Genomic DNA, 22,832 nt, shown 5'->3' with positions numbered 1-22,832 from the left:
GATCAGAGTTTGGGCTGCTGGCACCCATGCTGAGTGCTGACCCCAGGACCTTTGTCCCTGCTGGACACTCAATGTAGCTGTCACCACTGTAGTCAGTATGGCACAGGCTCACCTGGGTCCGTGGCTCTCCCCTGGCTGCAGAGGAGGCGGGAAGGCCAGCATAGGTTCCTTTAGGGGGATTTGGGACAAGGATGTTGGAAGGAAGGCAGCCAAACAGAAGGTCCCCTGCCCACTCCAGCCATGAAGATCAGCTCTACGTGGATGGTCTCGGGATCATCCCGGCCGTCCCGAGCGTGCGCTGTGCTTATCCATCCCATTCTACAGAGGAGAGCAGTGAGGCTCAGGGGATCTAAGGCATTGACCCTGTTCTGTTAACGGCTTCTCTTTGAACTACTCCCCAGCTGGGGCAGGGGAGGATTTATTCACCTGCTCTAAGTTGACCCAGGACCCTGAGCTCTGGGCACCCCGATCCTGGGATCGTGGATTCCGGAGTGCGCCTGAGCTGTAGGTTACAGTGGGTGCCGACCAAGCACCTATGCCTTCTGGACTCCGTGCAGAAGCAACCCTTCTAAGAGGTCTTCCTCGACTACGGCTTCTGGACCAGCTCTCCCCAGAGTGTCTCAGTCCCTAGTCACTTGTCCTCCTGGTCCTGTCTTATGGCAGGACATTGGTGCACCTCCTGACTGGTGGCTCAGTAGGACAGAAGCTGCAAAAGGGCAGGTCTTTGTCTTATCCCCTGCTATGTTCCCAGCCCTTGGAACAGAGGCTGGCACATAGTAGGTGCTCAGTAAATACCAGCAGACAAATGGCTGTGAGCCCTTGGGCAACTTCTTAATCTCTCTGTACCCAGCATTGTCCTTCAATAGGGATAATCACACAATCTAGCTTTGAAAGTAGTTGTGGGACTGGAAGCTGTGGTGCACGCCTGTCATCCCAGTGGCTCAGGAGGCTGAGGCAGGAGGATTGCAAGTTCAAAGCCAGCCTCAGCAACTTAGCAAGGCCCTGTCTCCAAAAAAACAAAACAAAACAAAACAAAAAAAGAGCTCAGTGATTAAGCACCCTTGGATTCAATCCCTAGTAGCAATAAAATAAAATTAAAAAGTAGTCATGGGGATTCCGTGAGCTCATGTGGTATCATAGCCAAAAAGACCTTTTAATGAGCACCTACTATATGCCGGGCCTGCCTGGAGCACCCAGACTCTCAGGAGTCAGAGAGAGGAAAGGCTCCTCCAGGCTGACAGCCCCAGGAGGTCAACTATAAGACCAGGGGCTCAGCACTAACGATGGATGAGGTTATGATGCACCAACTGTATGCAAGCACCTCTCATCTCCTACCTGCCCTGTGGGTGCCATTAGTGTCAACACCCCTAAGAGCTGAAGGACATGAGGCACCGAGGACAAGCAACCTGCCCAGGGCAGACCACTGTCAGGAGGTGGCAGACCTGAACTGGGGGCAGACTGCCCCTGTGTTTGACCCCTGGGGCCCCGAGCCTCAGCCGCCTCCCCACCCACCAAGTCTGAGGTCAAGCATGGGTCAACACTGACAGCCCCCTGCCTCCACGTGCGGGGCCAGCTGATGGGTTCCAGCTGGTGCCCGAGCAGGAGGCAGAGCCGGGTGCCGAGAGGGGAGCGCGCCCCGTGCCAGGAGTCCCGGGAGCCCCAAACGCCGACTCTGCAGTTCCGACAGCCGCCTCGGCATCTGCCAGGCATGGCACGGAGCTTGGCGGGTGGGGAGGGGAGGGAGGCAGCAGAGGCCACCAGGAGGCGAGAGAGCCAGCCCTGGCCTGGCAGGGAGCCCGAACGTCACAGGAAGGCACTTCCCCGTCCCTTGCCTCGGTTTCCCCAGCTGTCAACGGAGTGGGGAGGGGATGGAGCCGACAGACCTGAGGCTGTGTGGGCAACATTCTCATTCATGGCGGGCTGGCTCTTCTCTGAGCCGCGTGGAGTCCTATTGAGCAGGAGCGATCACTGACCTCAGTCTACAGAGGTGAAACAGAGAGGCCAAGTGACTTGGCAAAAGTCACGCAGCTTCAAGAGGCAGAGTTGAAGTTGGCTCAGGGTCACCTTGGCCTAAACTCTGAGCTGCCCTGCTTGCTTGAAAGTGGAGCTTGAAACTTGCGTGGGAGCCTTTCCCCAGTCCCCTGGCCCTGCTGGAAGCCTGGTGATCACATTCCCACCAGCCAGTTCCTTCCAGAGGTTTCAGGGAGCTGCTTAAGACAGGACCTGGTCAGGGACGGGAGTTAGCCTGTTCAGGAAAATCTCCAACTTTGAAGACGACCCTCTTGCGGGGAGATACCAACCTCTGTGGTGGTCAAAGTGGGGACTGAGTTGGCCCCAAAGCAGAGGGAAACCTTGAGGGTTGACAGATCCACCCAGGCCTGGACCAAGGAGAACGAGGTGACGGGTCACAGGAAGCTCTTCACTCGTGCGGTTTTATGTGTATTCAGTGAGCGCTTACTACTCACCCAGCACTGAGGAGGTGAGAGGGATCTGGGCACATCTGAGCCACCCCAGAGGGGCCCCTCCTCCCTCTGGAGGAGGGAAGGGGACACTCCCTTTAAGGGTTCTCCCCTGCTGGCCCCAGCATGGGCACCTTTGGGTCACCTAGAGAGGGGGACTCATTGTTTAAGATCAGGGCTTTGTAGACAGCCCCAGCTAACCACTGACACTACTGCTTCCTGGCTGGGTCTCCTTGAGCAAGTCACTCTGCCTCTCTGAGCCCTGGACTTCCACCTTGCAGGCTGTTAAGACGATAGAGAGAGAGAACCACAGGAAGGTTTGGACTTGCCTCCTGGCACATAATACATGCTCAGTAAATGACGGGGTTATAATCCTGAGGGATACTGAAGCACATCCCTTCTCAAATCCTGGGCTAGATCCTGGGGTCGGGCAGGAACGTGATGGGGAGAGGGGCTGACTAGGCAAGGGAGGGAGGGAAGAGCGTGAGGCAGCGGGACAGCACGCACAGAGGCCCTGCGGCTGAGGCGTGAGGCTCTTTTTTGGTCCTGGGGATGGTACCTGGCGGTGCTCTACCACTGAGCCACATCCCAGTCCTCTGTATTCTGAGACAGAATCTCACTAAACTGCAAGGCTGGCCTCAAACTTGCAATCCTCCTGCTTCAGCCTGCCGAGTCACTGGGACCCCAGGCATGGGCCACCGTGCCCGGCTGGATGTGGTGGGAGAGTTTGAGGGAGCAGAGTAGGAACTTCAGGAGGGGCTGGGACCCTGCCTTGCCCTCAGCCACCCCATTCGGCTCCTTCCCAAAGTCTGTGCATGCGTCGGAGGCCCTGAGCCAGTGAGAAAATGAAAACGGTGAAATCCCCAGAAACCTCTGCCAGGGCCTTATGGCTGGAGAGGAGACTGTGGTGGGGACGTGCGGGGATGGCCCAGGGAGCAGACTGCCCAGGTGGGCCTGGCGGCTCGCAGCCCACTGCCTGGGAAACCTACCAAACCTCTGTGGGCTCAGTCTCCCCCTCTGTAAAATGGGACCCACAACGCCGTCCGCCTGGGGAAGCGGCGTGAGGAGTAATTAAGCAATATTGGAAAGGTGCACAGGCCGCCCTGGCATGCCGCCCAGAACTCCACACTGGTTAAATGAGTCACCATGGAAGACACGTGGCAGCCGCAGGGGGCCCCTCGGTCTCCTCTGGGCTGCAGTCACGGTGCCCTCCAGCTGAGCCACCTCGCCACCCCCCGGTGTTCAGCAGGGGCCACCTTCTTCCAGGACAGTCCTGGCTGAAGCCTGAGCACAGGCCGGGACAGGGTGCGGCGTGGCACGCCTGCACCCCAGCCTTCCCCCATCGCACCTCTTCCTGCACCCCAGGTGGAAGACTCGCCTCCTGGGTTCCCGCCATCATCCCCAAAAAGGAGAGCACAGGCTCGGGGAGGGCAGAGGACCCCCCAGGCCCGGGCGGAGAAGGAGGCGCAGCTTCAGCCTCCTCCTGCATCCTTTCCTGTGGCTCGGAGGAGACAGGTCTGGATCAAACACCCGGAGAACCAGGGCGGAGAGAGCGCAGCTCGCCGAGGAAGAGCCCCATCCGCCAGAGCGGATGCATTTGTGGCCACTTTCCTCCTTGGAATTCATACAGAATTCCATTATCTGCTCTGGACAGCAGCTCAGGGACCATCTTGTCCCATCCCCATTCAACAGACAGAGGGCTGGGCCCAGACGGGAGAGCAGAGGGCGTGGAGGCTGGCAGGGGTGGGTTCCTGACTCCCTGCAGCCCGCCTTCCTGCCAGGTGCTGGGCCCGCCGGCCTCACCTTGCGCACGCGCAGCCCGGTGAGGCTCAAGCGGCCCTGAGACTCACCCAGATCCTGGCAGGCGCCCTCCTTCCTGATGGGCAGGGTTGAAATCTGGAGGACACAGAGCAGCCTCCAGCTAGACCCTCTGTGCCAAGCCTGGAGCTCCCGAGGAGGCTGCCAGCACCCTTGTAGACCTGGGGCCTCCTGGGCTGCTCTGCTCGGTGACCAAGAGGCCTAAAGCCAGCCACCTCCCCGCAGCAGGCCAATGATGGAGTCCTCCCTGGACACCACGGAGAGGCTGAGATGAGCGAAGACGAGTAACCATCAGGGTCACATGGCAATGAGCCATGTCACCGTGCACCAGGCCCTGTTCCCAAAATCCCCAGTCAGTCATCACTGCCGGCTTGTGTGGCGAGCCCTACGTCTGTACCCATTTTACAGAAGAGAAAACCGGGCACTGAGAATCACACAGCTGGGAAACGCCAGGGCAGAAATTTGAATTGAAAATAAAGAGAGTCCCATTCCCCTGATCTCTAGCCCCAGGCACCCCAGCAGCCCGGGAGGCTGAGGCAGGAGGACCGAGAGTTCAAGGCCAGCCTCAGCAACTTAGTGAGGCCCTAAGCAACTCAGTGAAACGCTGTCTCAAAATAAAAAATAAAAAGGGCTGGGGATGTGACTCAGGGGTTAAGCGGCCCGGGTTCAATCCCTGATACCACCAAAAAAAAAACCCCAGGCAACGCCAGCATCTTCTCCTAGAGCTGAGTGCTTAGCACAGTGCGGGCTGGAGCTGTGGCTGGGGCACATCCCTGGTGTAGCATTAAGGGTCACTGGGGAACTTGCCACCAGCAAAGCTGTCTTCTCCAAGGCGGAAGAAGGATCATGATTATCCTGCATGTTTTTATTAAAGTTCATTATTTATTTTATTTGGAAGTGCATAGATAGTGAGCAAGTGCTCAAGATCAATGTTTGCTGAGCTGAAATACTTTATAGACTTTTTGGATAATTAAAAAGAAGGGGGAACCCCACACCGACCCCTGCCACTCTGCCAGGCATGTTCATTTTTATTTTGGTTGGTAGTCGTGACCACACTGAGAGACTTCTGGATTCTGCGTCCTCCGCTTAAGGTGATTCCATGATTCCATCCCCTACGATGATTTTTAGTGACGGAATAGTCCACCCAGTGACGTTTTCTTTCCAACCCCCTCCCTACTTCCTCCAGCTGGGGTTTTATCCCCACCTCTGAGGCGGCAGAAAACTTTTTTGGGAATAAAGTTATTTCCTTACTTGGAGGCTTGGAGAAATGAATGCCAACAGAAGACTTTCTGAAACCAGTAAGCTGGTGCCGGCGGAGGCTCAGGGGACAGAAGGCCCTTCTCCATATCCTAGCGATGGAAATGCGGCAGCCATGTGTGTCCCCTCCAAGCTGACGTCTTCCTCTGCCAGCGGTACTGTGGAACCTCAGCTTCCAGGCTCAAGTCTCTCCTTACCTGCTAAAGGTGCCCACCCCGCTTTCCCGGCTGAGGCGGGAGGCCCGGGCTTGGGTCCCCGGCCTTACACTAGTGGGCTACAGAGCCCACTTTGTGGGGCCTTCACTGATGAGCTAAGGGGCAGGCGCCTCCATGTCCTGTCCAAGGAGAAGACCTAAGGCGGGAGAATCGGGTCCCCGCTCTGCCCCTACGCTGCTGCAGACCCTTAGTGCCTTGTTCCCCTCTCCGGGCTCAGTTTTGCCATCTCTTATGCAGAAGGGTGGCGCCACAGGACCATCAGAAAGGCAGAGGTGAGCTCCCGGGTGCCCACTTGTCTTCTTTATCCCCAAGGGAGTAGGCACTGGTAGGGGACAGGGATCCCAGTACCCAGCACAAACCCCAAAATATGCCAGATGCCTGTGACACATGCCTGAAATCCCAGCAGCTCGGGAGGCTGAGGCAGGAGGATCGCGAGTTCAAAGCCAGCCTCAGCCACTTAGCGAGGCCCTAAGGAACTCCGTGAGACCCTGTCTCTAAATAAAATACAAATAAGGGCTGGGGATGTGGCTCAGTGGTAAAGAACCCCTGGGTTCAGTCCCTGGTACCAAATACATATATACATGGCTACACCACAAAAAATAGTCAACAACTGAGCAAACAAGCAACCTCCTTGTGGCAACAGGAATTTGTTCTCCAATAACCAGCACCTGGTTCCGGGCTGACTCCCCCACCATCCCCTTCCACCCATTCATTCATTCGGGGTGCATCCAACACCCTCGTTTCTGGCTCTACCAACTCCAAGCCTCATCTCCTTCCACTTCTTGCTGTTCCTCAACCGGCCGAGCTCATGCCTGCCTTTGAACTCGTGAAGACTCCTCCTGGAGCTCCCCTATGGCCTCCTCAAGTCTCCCAGGAGACTTGCTGGCTACTGTGTATAAAGGACTGTCACCCTCCTTTCTCTCGCCCTGAGCTATGTTCCCCACAGCACTGCTGGGTTCCCGGAAAGGACAGTACAGACCTAAGAGTTTCCTCTCCTTTCTTAGCGTCCATCCACTCCCCCTTGGTCGTCAGCTCCCGCAGCAGGACCAGCGATGTCTAGTTCACCACTGGACGAGCACGTGACAGAGGAATGCTGGACGCTGCAGGCACAGTTGCATAATGGAATCCAGGTGCATCGAGCACCTACTACATGCCAAGTCCCTCACACACGGCAACTCTTGTAATGCTCCCAATGACCCTGAGGCAGCAACAGGTATTATTCCCATTTTATAAATGGAGAAACCAATGCACAGAGCAGTTGAGTCCCTTGCCCAAGGCTCCATAGCCAGTAGGCGGGAGAGCTTAGTACACACTGTTGAGAGTATGCTGAGGCATGCACAGACAGAGGCCTCGAGCTCATGACCTCAGGGACTAATGGGCAAGGTGGCTGGGTCTAGGATGGAGGAAGTCAGGGACACCTCCTGGCCAGAAGTCCTGCCTCAGCCAAGTCCTGGAGACAAGTAGGAGTTTCCTGGGGTGATGTGGAGGGAAGGAGCAGGCCTAGAGGAAAGAGTGGAGGCCAAGGCTGAGGAACTAGAGGCAGGCTTGAGGGATGGAGCACGGAATACAGAGGTGTGCCATGAGTCCGGCCTGGGGACCCCTCGGTGACTGAGGTCACAGAAAGTCCCAGGGGGCAAAACATGAGACAATAGGACCCGGGAGATGATGGGGGACGCCCAGATCTTATAGAGCCCTGGCAAGTTCAGGGGTCCAAATTTTATTTGGAAATTTCTAAGCCACAATTCAAAGACTGTGATAAGTCCTTGACTCAGGGGTGCCCAGAGGACATTGAGGTCTCTGGAAATTGCTGCTGACTCACCGTGTGAACTCAGGCACCTCCATGCCCTCTCTGGGTCTTACACTCCTAGTTGGTATTGGATGACACAGTCCCCAGAGGACAGCCCCACTCCATCAGCCCTGCAACCATCAACAGAATGTCAGCCACCAGAGAGAGCCTGGCATCCCTGGAGTCTGACGCTGGGACTCTTGGGCACTGACCATCCCACACTTGGTGAGGCTGACCCACCACCCTGGGGCTTTGCCCAGCAGCCTCTGGGCAAGGGACTGAGTTCCCCTGCTCCTTAGTCCTGCCAAGGCATCCCCCCTCCCCCAGGTTTGGGTTGGACTGGGGGGGGGGGTCTTCTCAGATCCTTCCAGAGACAAAGGAGCTGACCTGCAAAGAGTTCCAGCAGGAGCCCCGCTCCCCCTCCCTTCCCCCCTCTCCCTTCCCAGTCCACGTGTCTCTATTGTCTGCTCCCCGCTTCAGGGAAAGACACAGCCTCGGATGTGTCAAAACCACCACCCCCCGGCAGCAGGGAAATTAATTACTGGACGATTTTCACTTCCTCTTGCAGCGCTCGCCTGAGCTAGGCACCGGAACAGGACCGGCTGAGCGAGGCTGGGCATGGGCATGGGGGACTCGCTCCCCCCACCAGTTCTGGGAGAAGAAAGTTGAGCCCCAAACCCAACAGGAGGCTCCAGCAGGCGCCCCAGCTGGGGGTGGGGGCACTTCCTCTAGTTAAAGCTGGTGTCCACACGGGCCACTTCAGAACTGGGGCAGAGGGGGAACACTGCAGGCAGGAGGGGGGTCGACCGGTGGCCGAGGACTCACTCTTCTCCTTGCACCCCCTTCCTGGTGCCCCCATGTTCCTGAACCCCCCCCCCGTCCAGGACTGCTCTTCCTCTGCTCCCCAGTTTCTCTCTCTCACTTTTCTTTCCCTTTCTTTGCGTCCCTGGGGGGCTTCCTTTTTGTGTGTCTTGATCTCTCTTCCTCCTGCGGGCGCGGGAGTGTGTCGCTACTTTCTCCGGCCTGTCTTTCTTCTCTCTCTGCTTTTCTCTTGTGTCTTTTTGTCCTTATCTTGGTCTCTCTGCTTCTATTTCTACCTTTTTTCAGCGTGCATCTCTCTCTTTCTCTGCATGTTTCTCTCTCTCTCTCTCTCTCTCTCTCTCTCTCTCTCTCTCTCACACACACACACACACACACACACACACACACACACACACTCCCCTTTCTCCGTCTCTGTCTCTGCGCCTTTCTCGCCCTCACTTTCTCCCCTCCTGCCTGCTCGCTGTTCCCTGCGCCTGGCCTGCCCCCACCGCCGCCGGTTCAGGGGAACGTGTGCGGAGCGATTGTCCTGGGGGACATTTGATGGATTAGAGCGCTGAACAGTTCCATTGCTAGGGGACCACCTGATCTCCTCCAGCCTGCGTCCCATATAAAGCCGGCAGCCGGAGTGCTGAGCACAGCTCCAGCGATCGCCTGTCTGCACGCCGCCGCCGCCAAGCCCGAGCAGGAGCCCGAGCCCGAGCCCGAGCCGGGGCCGCCGCCGCCGGTGCCGGCTCCGAGCGGCCGCCCGCCCGCCCGCCCGCTGGGAGCTGTCCAGTGCTGAAACCCGCGCGGACAGCCAATCGCGCCCGGCTGGCCGCCTCCCCCCACCGGGGCCCCGCGCAAGTGCCCCCCGCCGAGCCCCCCGCCAGCTGCACCATGCCGCGCTCCTTCTTGGTGAAGAAGATCAAAGGGGACGGCTTCCAGTGCAGCGGGGTGCCGGCCCCCACCTACCACCCCTTGGAGACTGCCTACGTGCTGCCTGGCGCCCGGGGGCCTCCCGGGGACAACGGTGAGTGGGATCGGGCGGAGGGCAGTGGGGAGGGGAGCTCGGGCCCTCCCCAACTTGGACCACGAGGAGGGGCGCGCACGGCAGGGAACCCCGGGAGGAGATCTCTCCGGCCGGGAGCGCCTCCCGGACTTCCCGAGGGCCGGGCGGGCGGGGCTGGGGCTAGGTCGTACAAAGGGAAAGTCACAGGGTCGGCCCATCCCACAGCCACACGCCAGCCGGGACTTTGAAAGTTGTGGCCCTAGAACAGGGCTGGAGTGAGGTGGGTGATGGGAGAATACAGACGGAGAGGGAGCTCAGGAAGGGCTGGCGCTGGGGGGTCATGCACAAGGCAGTCGGAGGGTACCCTCTCCCTGGTGGGCTGCGCGCTCCTGCTGGGGAAGGTAAAGGGCCTGGACTACCAGTCCCTGGGGAGATGGGCTTGGCTCCCTGGGGGTGGCTGAAGGCATCCCCTCCCTTCAGACCCGCTCCCCTGGTGATGCCAGACAAGTGCTCCCAGACCCCCCCTCTCTAAATAACTCTTTTGTTACCCTCAGCCACATGCCTGCCAAAGGCTGGGCCTGTCCTAGGGACCGCAAAGAAGAGGGGATTTCTGGGAGGGGTTCCCCCAAAGTGGCTCCTGGTCCCCTGAGCTGCACTCCATCCCCAGCACCAGCTTCTCGCCTCCCTGAGCCAACCCTGCTGCTTCTTGTAAGCCTCCCCTGCCTCCTGCCCCACCCCCACCCCCTGCTCTTAGAGCAAGTTCCTGCAGGGACAAGGGTTTGGGGGACAAGAGAGGTCATCCGGGCCCCAAAGGGGGTGATCTCTGAAGGCTAGGGAGGTGACTGCATCTGTGGGCCCCCACCTCCTTCAAAGGGATCACAAAAGGACTCTCCTCTGACGGCCCCCTTCAGGGCAGGTGTCTGGAGAGGAGGAGTCACTTTGGTAGTGAGAGATCTGACATCAAGTGTGGCATCAGCTTTGGGGTGTGTGTATATGTGCATGTGTGTGCATATCAGAGAGAGAGAGGAAAAAGCAGAGAAGAAAGAGCTCGGGATGGGGAGGCTGAGATGGCAAAGACAGGAGTCGGGAGGCAGGGGCTCCGCCTGGGGATTTCCGGGCACTTCACCCATGTCCCAATACTCTGTCATGCCAGGTAGAGAGAGGGTGCCGGGCAAAGGGACCCGTGACCTCATCAAGGTCAAAGAAGTTAGGGAGCAGTCACGGACTCCGTTTCAGCCCCTCCGCCCCTGGCCTCCCCAGCCACCAACACAACCCCTTCCCTTCTGCCAAACACCCCATATTGTACTCTCCTCTCCTCTTGACCCTAGGGCTCCATGGGGTGGAAGACAGAAGCTGAGGGATATGGCTGGGCTGAGGCTGGTAGGACAGAGGGTGGACCTGGGGCCATGCCAAGGCTGGGGAGTATGTGCTGGGAGCTGGGAGAAACTGAAGTACTGCAAGATGCAAATGGATCCCTTAGGGGCTCACACAAAGCTCCGGGCTCCCTCCCACTGAGGTCGCCTTGGTCCTCTCCCCATGCCAGCTGAGGAAACCCAGAGAAGATCAGAGAATTTCCCACGTGCAGCCAAAACCGTGGGCTGTTCCTTAGAGAATGCCTGGCCTTCTTCAGGCCAAACAGGTTTCAAAAGGAACCCCCAAGTGAACGGTGGGCAGCAGGGGGGGACAGTGCTGTTTCTGTGGAGTTCCTACCAGGTTTGACACCCCAGAATCACCCCTATCTGTGAATCCCTTTCCCCAAAGCACTCTAGATGAACTCACTAGCCTCTGGGGAATCCTTAGATTGGCCTGATAGCCTGGCCTGAAACATGGGGGGCCTGGGCTCTAGGTCTCTGACTTGCTGTGTGACCTTGGGCAAGTGTCTTCCCTTCTCTGGTCCTCAGCCTCCCCAGCAGTGAAAGGGTTTGGATGTCACGAACTAAACGTCCTCCAAACTTTGACGAGCTCAGCTTCCATGAAGGTCAAGTGTGGTTGTGAGAGGCACTAGAAACGCCTGGACAAGGGTCTAACCAAATGCTAGGCAGCCATTGTCAGGGTTCCCTGGGACTCTGTGAACATATGCCCCCTGGCTGAGGGTGGCAGAGTTTCTGCAGTCAGGCATTTTTCTTAGTTTCAGTCTCTGCAGGCTGCCCATAGTGAGGACGGGCACTCTGACCTGGCCACCTCAGCTGTCTACTGGGGACAGCCAGCGCTAGGGTGGGGGATGGGGGGCAAGCCTAGGTATGACTAGGAAACGCAGGGTCTGCCCTTTCCTGCTTTCAGGGGCATCTCCCTTCCTGGGGTGTGGCCAGACTGGGCAGTGAGGGCTCCCTGACTCCATGGCTGGGTGGGGGTGGGGGCTCCTGGGGCTCTTTGGAGAGCCCACCGGCTCCTGGTGGCCCCGTTGTCTCTGCTCTGCCGGAAATAACCTTGCTGAGCGTTTGAGGGAAGTGTGAAAAATTGCTGAGCCGACGTTTTTTTCTCTCCCAGCGTGTGTAAGTGTGCTGGGTAAACAAGGAGAAAGAGAGGAGGGGCGGAGCGGAGGGAGAGGAGGGGGAGGAGGGCCTGGGGCGGGAGATAGTTCCAGTTATTAGAAAGATCCTCTTACAAGCCGTTCCTGCAGCTCAGCCTGCAGGGTAAGGAAGAGGCTGGTGGGAGGCGAACCCAGGGGGTGCAGCTGGGGGCGGCTGTCAAAGTGGAGGTCAGCGGAACCCCAGGTTCCTAACTGATAACTACGTGAGACCCCAAATTAAAGAGGTGTGCCCCCCGCCCCCGCCCCATGCTCCGGGAACGCCTGGGATTGCTAGAGAAATCCTGGAGGATTCCTCCCACACAGGCGCGCAGGGCGCTCACTCCCCTGAGCCTCGCTTCTCCTGCTTACTCCCTCCTCTTCCGCCTCTGCTGCCTGGCGGGGCAGAAGGTGCCAGGTGTATCTGAGCTCCAGGCAGCCCCCAAGCCCACAGAACCTCAAAACGGGGAAGGGACATGCCCCGATGGAGAAAGCGCCAGGTCTCTCTGCAGAGCTCCCGAGGGAGAGGGATAAGGTCTCATTTCCCATCCCCTCCACGTATCTCAGGCCCGTCGCTCCTCCTGTGCTTCTGCCCCGCGGCCCCTGTTCCCTCTCTTCTCCCCTGGGTGATTCTAGGGATGGAGGCAGTCTCTCCCAGAGACTCCACAGCCCACATCTCCTAACGCCCACAGAACCTCACCTCCACCTCCACCCAGCCCACCCCTCACAGAGCCAGGCCTCCCTCCGGGGTGATGCTGGGACCCTCAGCCACCCCAGAGGAGGCTGTTCATCCATCTGTGTGTCAGTGGTCTCCACGGACCCCCTGCAAAGGACATCTCCTGGAGTGTCCACGTCCGCCTCACGCTTAACTGAACTCCAGCTGGAGTCGGCACCCCGTCCCTCTCCTACCCCCAGACTCAGAGTGCATCTGACCCAGGCAGCTGAGGGATCAATGCCAATCCAATAACGCCGGTGTCTGTCCTCTGCAGCTGCATTAAGCCTCCCAGCAGGCCGAGGAGGCCCTCCTACTTCTACCACGGGTTCATCTCCTCGACCACATTATACCAGCACCCGCTTCCTCTCACTCCCTTTGATGGCGCCGAGTCGTCGCTCCAGGCCGGGGCCGGGAGTCTAGCTGAGCAGCCCCAGCGGCTGCACACTTAACCCAGACCTGAGAAGGTCCACTTGGGGGACAGGGATGCGAAAGGGCTGCCCCAATCCCCTGGCAGGGTAGCACAGAGTAGGGCTGGGGAGGTGCCTGAGGACACAGAAGACCCACCTGAGTCGTCCGTAACCTCAGCGTTCCCTGACACCGTGGCCTTGGTCCAGATTGAAGGTCCAGATTAAAGACAAGTCAGAAATCCAGGTTCAAAGTCCGGGTCCAGATCTGAGGTCCAGGTCCTATGTCTACATCCGAGTCTAGGTCCCAGATCAATGTCTGAAGTTACAGGTACAGGTCTGATATTCAGGGCGAATTCCATGTCTGAGTTCAAGTGTCAAGGTCTAGGAACTGGCCTGAGATCAAGATCCAGGTCCAATCTCCAGTTCAAGGTCACATCCAGGTCCATCGCCGAACCTGGCTGTGTTCAAGTCTTAGGTCCACCATTAGCTTTGGGGGCCCTAGCCAGTCTTCCCCACCCCAGCCCATCTCTCTCAGGACACTGAGCCATGGAACATGATCTCTTTCCACTCTTTCTGGAGACGCAGAGTCTGGTTTTCCTATGGCCTAGCAGGGTTCAGTGGGAATGTGGGACCATAAGGGCTCCATGGAAATCGGGGGGCCCTCGGTTCCCACCAAAGCCTGAGGCCCACACTGAGCTCCACACCTTGGACGTGCGTCTGTGATTCCTGAGGGAGATCCAGAGGGAAGCAGAGTCCCTTAGGTCGGCCAGCGGCTTATGCATCCCCGGGGCTCGGGCTGCACACACACAGAGGGCAGAGGGCGGGAGGGCCGGAGAGGGCGCACTGCACCCGAAGAGGCCAAACCAAGGCGGGGCACCCCAAATCACCAGAGCACAGATGTCGGCCTCCCTCCTGTGGGTGCTTCGTCCGCATGTATGGGGGGCCCACAGCCTGGAGGCTCTTGGGGCGCACGTGAGGTCATGCGGAGTGCAGTGAGGCCCGAGGTCCAGGGCCCAGATGTGGTTTCCCTCATCTGAAAAATGAGGGAAAAAGTCTTCTGGCAGCCTCTGGGTAGCAGGGTGTGCAGAGCAGCCCGGCGGCACCCTTCTAGGGCACAGGGAGGGCAGCGCAGAAAGCAGGAGGCCTGGGGACCAGGCGGGACACGGCCGCACACCCGTCTCCAGGAGGAGGCCCAGCCAAGGCCCACCAGAGACCCTCCGTGAGGGCAGAGGAAGCTGCTCCCCCACGAGGGCCTGGCCATTGGAGACCCCGAGTGGTTCACGCCCATCTCCGCAACCCCCTGAAAGCGCTTTCCTATTGATTCCCAGAGTCAAGGACCCCCTGCGGGCCATGGGAATCAGGCCACAGAAAGACTTGAATATGGGGAATATCAGAAAGTTGGGGTGTGGGGGCATGAGGAGGGGTCCTGGAATTCTCTGGAAGCTCCCTGGGCCTGGGGCAGTGGGCATGGGCCCCACATCCTGTAGCGCTGGTCATGGTGGGCCTGCTTCCCTAGACTCCAGGACCCCCTCCCTGTGGGCAGATGTACCAGCTGCCAGGCCTTTGGAGGAGGTGGGTGTCATTTCTGGTCCAGTGCCCAGGGAACCGCTAACAAAGATGCTATAACAAGGGGAGGGGGAGGTACCCGGCCCCTTTGCCCAGCTCTGCAAGCAGACAGGAGAAACTATTTTTATCCTGCTTTGCTGCTGACAGACCTGGCTTTCTGCTCAGCTGGCTGGAGCTAATTCTCGAGGCCCGAGGCCCTGGCACAGCAAGAAGCAGCTCTAAATATACCCATGCAGCAGCCCCTGCAGCCCCCCAGCCCGCAGGGCCAAGCCCTCCTCAGGAAACCAGGCCACCTGGGAAGCTGTCCCCCACCGGGCCGCTCTCTTTTCCTGCCCATTTCAGGACAGGGAGGTGGGAATGGGGCTTGAAATTCCCTCAGGCAGCCTGGCACCCTCAGAGTCTGGGAGACACTGGGGAAAGGAGCCCTGGACCGGCTCCATTAAGAAAAGGAGGCCACCCTGACTCTGTGAGAGTTTGTTCTGTGACCTGAGGTAGGTCAAGGGCCCTCTCTGGGCTTGAGCTGCTTCTGCACAAGGGCCTGGGAAGACCTGATCTGAGACTTGAACTAAAGTGCAGGAAGCACTTAGGGAGCCCTGCACACAGTAAGTGCTCAATGTGTTCGTCATCACTGTTAAGCATTAATTATAAAAACTCACAGGGTGCTGGAGCATTATCTAGGCCAGCGGGTCCTCCCCTATTCCAACACCCACTGCCCTGCAAGCCCCCACCTTCCTTCCCCAGCAGGGTCTAGGCCCTCTCTGGTGTTCTGGAAAAAGCATGGGCTTTGGAGGGTTCAACCCGACTCCCCTGCAGTGACCTTGAGCAGGCTCTCTGCCCTCCCTGGGCCTCTGGTACAGTGCAGTGTGCTACATGGCACACAGGGCTGGTGCCGGCTAGAAGGTGGGCAGTCCCTGGAACTGTTACAGGTCCCTACTCTCACTGGGGGGTCAGGCAGTTAAATGAGACGGTGTCTGCAGAGAACCCAGCACATTTATTAATTGTCATATATTTCCCTTTCTGCCACTCCGTTGTCCATATATAATGTCCATATATATATATATATATATATATATATATATATATATAATTTTCCATTGGATTCTTGACCTTCTGTCTAAAGAATTAAGACTCTTGGGCAGGAAAAACCAGTCATTCTCAGGTGACACGTGCACCTCTCTGTGTTTCTGGACCTTTCCCATGGCCCTATGAGGGTAAATCAGGTAACCATCTCTCAAATGGGAAATTTCAGTCCAAAGAGGCAGCATGACTTGCCCAAGGGTCACACAGTTAGGGTCTATGTGCATAGGCCCCGGGTGACAACCAGGTCTCTTTTCTCTGAGTCCCAGCTCTTCCTGGTCTCTGTTGGGACCCAAACAAAAGGGAGAGGGAGCTGTCTCAACCTAGCAGTTGTGGAACAGGTAGCTCAGCCTCCTAGTCACTCCTGGGACAGAGAAGGCACCCAAAACCTGTCTAGGTACCACGCATAAGGGGAGAACATGGTTTCTGGTGTCCTGAAGGATTTTCCAGGGTTGAGACCCAGAGAGGTGAAGTGGCTTTCCCACAGTCACACAGCAGCTTGAGATACCTATGTGTCTTTCCTACTCTTTGGCAGATTAGGATATCACCAGAAAATGTAGGAATAATATTGATCATAGCAGCTTGAGAGGCTAGCTATTATGGGACTGGCCTTGTACTAAGCACTTTACACACATTAACTCATCCGATCCCATTATGAACTCCCTTATGAAGATGTGGCAAGGAACCTGCCCAAACACACACAGGGAGATGTCCGTGAACCTGAGAAAAACGAAGTCAAGTTGGAAGAGCAGGGAGTGGAAGGGACACAGGGCATCGTGGAGGGATTATTTCATCCACAATGCAGTAAGTCTTCACAGCATCCCAACCTTCTTCCTGTAGACTGAGCACAGAGAGGATAAGTCACCTGGTCAAGGTCTCAAAGCGAGTTAGAATCGCCTCCTCACATGATCAAACTTGCATATGGTGCTCCCAACCCATGTCAGACTTCACAGCCACTGAGCAATCACGTCTGTCCTGAAGGCATTCCTGAGCTGTTTTGAGGCACCCCTATTTCTACAGAAAGACATCAGGTCAGGAGTAAAGTGTTGCAGTGCTAATGTCTGCCAGCAGAGGGCGCTGAGTGTGGACAGCACACTCATTCTGGTGAGGGCTGCCTGGTTCTCTGAGTTCCTATGTACCAGAAGTTTTCTCCTTAGCAAGTGAGGGCGGAAATTCTGGATGAGGAAACAGAGGCCCAGAGAGGATCAGCAAGATGTATCAGGGTGGACACCAAGAAAACTGCAGCCCAGAAATGCAGTTGGGGAGACTGATTGTTGCTGGTAACAGCCAACACGTATTGTGGGTGTACTGGGGACCAGGCACCGGCTGCCATCCTGGCTCTGACTTCCTGGCTGCGTGACCCTAGCCATGTTACTTAACTTCCTTGTGCCTAGGAGTTCTCATCTGTACAATGGTACAGTCAGGAGGGGAGAGTGCGCTCATGTATGCCACATTAGTGTTCTCGGAGCGTCGGGTTATTTATCCATTGCTACTTCATTGCTGGACTCCTTACTGAAACTATAGAGGCGGAGAGAAGGCGAATCGTTTGTCCAGGTCACACAGCTGGGAATGGTAAAGCCAGAACTCAATCCAAGCAGTCTGGCACCAAAGCCGTGCTCTTCACCAATATGTCATTCTTCTTTAATAAGAGAACAATGCAAAGTCCCAGTCACATGATCAGTCCCAGCCTCCAAGTGGATCCCTTACTAAACTCATTTCCAGAAAAAAGACCCAAAGCAGAGAGAGAAGGACTTGCCCAAGGTCACCCAGCTAGAATCTGTGCTGGGGAACCAGATCATCCTCCCCTTCCCATGGTCCTCCCTACAGCAGACCCTGCCGGGCTGCAGGGCAAATCTCTATCATTCATTTCCCAAACACCTATCAAATGCCCACTGGCTGGGTCCCTGGTGCTAGGTGGCAGCTGAGTCACAGACCCTTCTTCAGGACCTCCAGGGGTGCAGGAAACAAGGGGGACATGCACCCGGGGCATGAGGGACCATCGCCACTTGTACCTCAGGTTCTTTAACTAATAAGGACTGTTGGGATGAGCCAGGGCGGGGATGGCAGAGCCTGGCACCTAGCACGTGCTCAGCACATGTCCCTGTTGTTACCACCAGGGGTGATTACTGTGCGAGAGGATCCGAGAGGAGAAGGAGGGGTCTGGAGTGCCCAAAAAGTACTTAACTCAGTCCCCGGCGCTACCCCAGCACTCTGGGGGCTGAACTCCAGGGCGCTACCTGGGGCGGGAGGTGGGACACCCTCCACGCCAAAAGCAGATGGGCGGGGAGATGGGGTGCTGAGAAGCTGGGCACCTCCTCCCCGTGGATTAAAAACTGTCTCCACCACTGCCCCCACCCCGCTTCTGACCACAGAGCACCTTGCTCCCGAGTCACCCACACCACAGTCCACAGCCACCTCTGCGCACAGGGCCCTGTGCCAGCCACTGAAGAGACAGGGAAAGATAAGAACACACCCTCACCTTCAGTGCTGGGGAGTCTGCCGACTTCACCCCATGCCCACCCAAATGCCAGTCGAGAGAGAGGCAAAGGCCTGAAGGCTGAGTCAGCCAGACCTTTGTTCGAGAGGGCCCAGCGGGAGTCTGGAGGTCTGAGTCCTCTTCAGGCTTACAAAGCCCAAGTCTCCCACCTGCTCCCTTCATGGGGGCGTGAGAGGGGCCATTGTAGGTCTCAGGGGTCGGATGGAGAGGGTCAAATGGGACTTGCCACTCCCCAGCTGTGAAGCCTCAGAAGGGGTCAAACTTCCATTGTTCTCTGGAATGAAAGGACAAGGGGAACGCTGGGTAATTAAGTGCCAGGATGATAAGTTTGTTCATTGTCTGCCAGAAACCCTCCAGAGAGCCCAGGGAAGGTGCTGGAACCAGGGGAGGCCACAGGAAGTGGAGACAAGTGGGGGTGGCCCCTGTCCTCCAGAAGCCCCTATGGAATCCCCTGGGGGAGAGCCAGCCTGCCCATGCACCAGTCACTCAAACATGACAGGCGGGAATTCTGGTCCAACTCCAGCCAAGGGTAGGAGGAGGGGGAGGCGAATTGTCACCAGGGGCTCAGAGAGATTTCTAGAGCGAAGGGCAGATCAGGTTTGGGAGCAAACACAAGCAGGTTCTCTTTGTGCCACAGCTATAACATGCCACACACTTGACCCCTCTTGAATCCTCTGGCAACCCCGGGAGGTGGGTCTGGCACACCTACTGAGAGCCAGGCACTGGTTGGGCGCACAGATCCGGCCCTGGGAGGCTCAAAGTGCAGAGCAGGAGTCAGATAATTAAATAATCTTCAGTGCAGTCACTTTCTCGAGCAAGTAAAAGGCATAATTATAATACCTACCACTTATATAGCAATTATTGTATGCGCTTCTCTTTCTCAATTTCCTTACATGTAAAATGGGGGCTCTAATAATACTACTTCCTGAGACGATTAAGTAAGTTAAGGTATGTAAAGCACCAAGGCAGCGCCTACCTGGTCCTCCCAACGACCCTGGTAGGGGTTGTCCAATGACAAGTACCACTTAAAAAACAAAACTTAAAAAGTAGAACTTGTAATTCCAGGCTGGCCTTGAACTCCTGGCGGAAAGCGATTTTTCCACCTCGGCCTGGCAAGTAGCTCCAACTACAGGCGTGTGCCAGGGGACCGGCTACAAGCTCCAGTTTACAGATGGGCAAACTGAGGTCCAAAGAAGTTATAGAACGGGGAAAGCAGAATGCTCTTGGAAAAAGAGAAATGGGGTTTGAAACTTGGTTCCACCTCCCACCGCTGTTAGTTTAGACTGCGTGTCTCTGCCTCAGTTTCCCCACCTGCAAATTGGGTATAGCAATACCTTCGAGGCTCGCGACACTGTCTTACAAGCAGCCATCCTTCTCCAAAAGCTGCCACGGGGACGCCGAGCTAGAGGGCGCCGGGAGGGGCCTGCTCAAGGGGGAAAGCCTTCCCCGGGGCCTCGTCCTCAAAATGCCTTCCACTTCTCGCCCCTCCAGGTTATGTCCCGCACTGCCTGCCCCCGAGCGGCTACGATGGCGACCAGAAACCGGGCCTGGAGCTGGCGCCCGCCGAGCCCGCGTACCCGCCCGCGGCGCCGGAGGAGTACAGCGATCCCGAAAGCCCGCAGTCGAGCCTGTCCGCGCGCTACTTCCGCGGGGAGGCGGCCGTGACCGACAGCTACTCCATGGACGCCTTCTTCATCTCGGACGGGCGCTCGCGGCGGCGGCGGGGCGGGGGCGGCGGGGACGCGGCGGGCGCGGGGGACGCCGGGAGCGCCGGGGAGCGCGCGGGGCGCGCCGGGGCGCCGGCGGGCGGCGGGCACCGGCACGCGTGCGCCGAGTGCGGCAAGACGTACGCCACGTCGTCGAACCTGAGCCGCCACAAGCAGACGCATCGCAGCCTGGACAGCCAGCTGGCGCGCAAGTGCCCGACGTGCGGCAAGGCGTACGTGTCCATGCCCGCGCTCGCCATGCACGTGCTCACGCACAACCTGCGCCACAAGTGCGGCGTGTGTGGCAAGGCCTTCTCGCGGCCCTGGCTGCTGCAGGGCCACATGCGCTCGCACACCGGCGAGAAGCCTTTCGGCTGCGCGCACTGCGGCAAGGCCTTCGCCGACCGCTCCAACCTGCGCGCGCACATGCAGACGCACTCGGCCTTCAAGCACTACCGCTGCCGCCAGTGCGACAAGAGCTTCGCGCTCAAGTCCTACCTCCACAAGCACTGCGAGGCCGCCTGCGTCAAGGGCGCCGAGCCTCCCCCGCTGCCCCCCGCTGGCCCGGCCAGCTGAACCTCCCGCCAGACCCGCGCGCCCGGAACTCGCTCCCCACGCGCCCCGGGTCCCCCACCTGCGCCCGCAGCGCCCTCTCCAACCCCCAGCTGCGTTTCCCTGCCCATGCCCCTCCGGGGGACCCCATCCTGACCCGAAACTTTCTTCTTCAGTCCCCACACACACACCTCACTTCTGGAACTATCTTCCCCAGCGCGCCCTAGTCATGTCGTCCTTTCCTGCCACCGCTGACCTTGACCCCGCTGTCTGCCTTCAAGGCTCCCAACTCAGGCACCAGGTCCGCACATCTCCTAGGCCCTAGAGTCGGAAATTTCTCCCATCCAGACCCTGCACCGCTCTAACTTTCAAACCTTTCTTCTCAATGAAGTCTCTGATCATTCCTCTCTTGATACCCCCGAATCTAAGGCCCAAGCCCACCCACGTCTGCCTCAGTTTCCCTTAACCACCTGAACTCTAAGGCCCTGCATAACACAATCCAACCCCAGGCCATCCCTTGGGTCTCTCTGAGTCTCCCTCAGTGGTTCCACCTGGGGATCTTCATTTTAACCCTCCTTTGGTTCTCAGTGGGCCCCATCCCCTCCATACCCGTACCCGGGTCTTAGATTCAGCTATTCACTCACCACCCCCTCCACTTCTCACCTTCAATCTGGGGGGAGGGTCCTCACCACCCGTCCCACCTTGCTCTCTCCAGATGCCCCTCCCTCTCGCAGCTCTCATTCCTGACTTGACCTAACCTAGAGCGGACCTGAGGGGCAGTTCAGGGCCCTGCCCCCTAATGTAACCCATCACCCAGGACAACCCTTCCCTGGGCTTCCAGCCTGGAGTTACCCCCTCCCCAGATTCTCTGAGCACTTTCCTCCATCCCCAGGACTACAGGTACCCCTCCTTATTTTCGGGATGGGGGAGGCCTGGAACACCTCACCAATGTCCCCCCTTGTCCAGCTGGGCCCTTCCGATTATTTATTTGCGTATTTATTTATTTATTTATTTATCTATCTATTTATTATTCTATTTAATCTCTTGGCCTCACCCAGGGACAGTCTGACTTCCCAGCTGGACTGGGAGGTCAGGGAGCCAGGCAAGGAAAGGGACAGCTAAGGCCATACTGGGCTGCCCCTCCTCTCCGCCACACACACACACACACACACACACACACACACCCTCTGGTCTCGGGAGAAACCCCACCCTCATCAGAGCCTGAACTCGATAAGGAAGGGGACTCCAGAATGAGAGGGGAACCTGCTGACCCTCAACTGGCAGGGAGGGGAGGGAGAGGGCATCAGGAGGTCCTGTCACGGGGCAGGTCCCCGCCCTCCTGAGCCTTCCACCCCTGCTCCAAGAAGCCCGGAGAGAGGAGCCTCCTCGTTTTCTTATTTATTCCTCTTCTCGAGGGACCCCAGGTTCCAGGGACCGACTGAGCCCCGGACCCCGCTGGGGCCCGCTCCCCGGGAGGAGCGCTCTCTCCCGGCCACGTCTATGCAACTCTCCCGGGCAGAGGGGCCGGGGCCGCCAGCCGCCCGCCCGTTGGCTGCCACTACCTCCTCCGCCGCGCTTTTGCATGCCCGCGTGAGGACCGAAGCACACACCTCCACGCGCACGGGCCCTGGCGCCCTCTGCTTTAAGCACACGCCTCTGCCCCCATCGCTCTGCGCCCAGCTTGCGGGCACGAGTCCTGGACTCTCCCACCCCTCCCGGTCTCCAGCCGCAAAAGAGGGTGGAGACCGGCGCGGCCCCTGCAGCGAGGGCCCTTCTCCAGGGCTTCAGAGAGGTGGGTGGAGCTTTGTCCAGCTCCAGGCCCACCTGAAAGGGAGACTGCGGGGACGGTGGGAGAGAGAGGGGTCGCAGAAGCAATTATGGAGGGTGTTGACCCTGTAAATAGGAACTTCTGACAGCAATAATTTTCCATGCATGCTAAGCCTTTTGGCCATATTTTGTATGAGCGCTTGGCGCTCCCCCTCCCTCCCCTTCCAACTCATCCCCAGACCCCCATCCCTTCCCCACCTTCAGCAGTATTACTTGTAACACAATTCAGGGATATTAAAGGGACTTTGGCCACTCACCAGCGCCTCTAGACCTTGTGATTGCGGGGGTGGGGGGCGCATCTGAGAGAGCTGGATTTTTCCACTCTATTTCCCTCTATCTGCAGACCAGCCTGTGGTTGCCATCTGGGGTTCCTTGGCATGTTCAAGGTCCCAGGCATCCTCGATCCTAAATATACATCAAATAAGGGTTCAAGAGCCACATTAACAACCTAAGTGAATGAAGCCAGTTCCCCTAGGACATTAGAGAACAGTGGAGCCTGTGACTAATTGGAAGGAGCGTGTCTCCCCCCAACAACTGCAGTTTGAATTCCACCTGCCAAACAAGCCCAACGGTGGGCCGTGTTTGTGCGCTGACAGCCCATCTCTAACCCATCCTCCCCACTTTATCCCCATAT

At 57.9% G+C, this 22,832-nt stretch overlaps 1 protein-coding gene across 1 annotated transcript; it reads left to right on the top strand.

Annotated features, from left to right (window-relative positions):
- The first annotated feature begins 8,836 nt into the window (after positions 1-8,836).
- Positions 8,837-22,445, top strand: Scrt2 (scratch family transcriptional repressor 2). The gene is made up of 2 exons (XM_047541363.1): positions 8,837-9,366; positions 19,605-22,445. The coding sequence occupies exons 1-2, from the start codon at positions 9,234-9,236 to the stop codon at positions 20,393-20,395; spliced, it is 924 nt and encodes a 307-aa protein (XP_047397319.1). The 5' UTR covers positions 8,837-9,233; the 3' UTR covers positions 20,396-22,445.
- The last annotated feature ends 387 nt before the right edge of the window (positions 22,446-22,832 follow it).

Source organism: Sciurus carolinensis, chromosome 2, assembly GCF_902686445.1.
Source record: "Sciurus carolinensis chromosome 2, mSciCar1.2, whole genome shotgun sequence".
In the NCBI taxonomy this organism is placed as follows: domain Eukaryota; kingdom Metazoa; phylum Chordata; class Mammalia; order Rodentia; family Sciuridae; genus Sciurus; species Sciurus carolinensis.
Note: the sequence above shows the minus strand (reverse complement) of the source record. Positions and strands in the feature narration are given on the sequence as shown.

Coding starts and splice junctions, on each gene's coding strand:
- Scrt2 (XM_047541363.1), top strand. CDS start 9,234: ATGCCGCGCTCCTTCTTGGTGAAGAAGATCAAAGGGGACGGCTTCCAG. Junction 9,367..19,604: donor GGGGCCTCCCGGGGACAACG/GTGAGTGGGATC, acceptor TCGCCCCTCCAG/GTTATGTCCCGCACTGCCTG.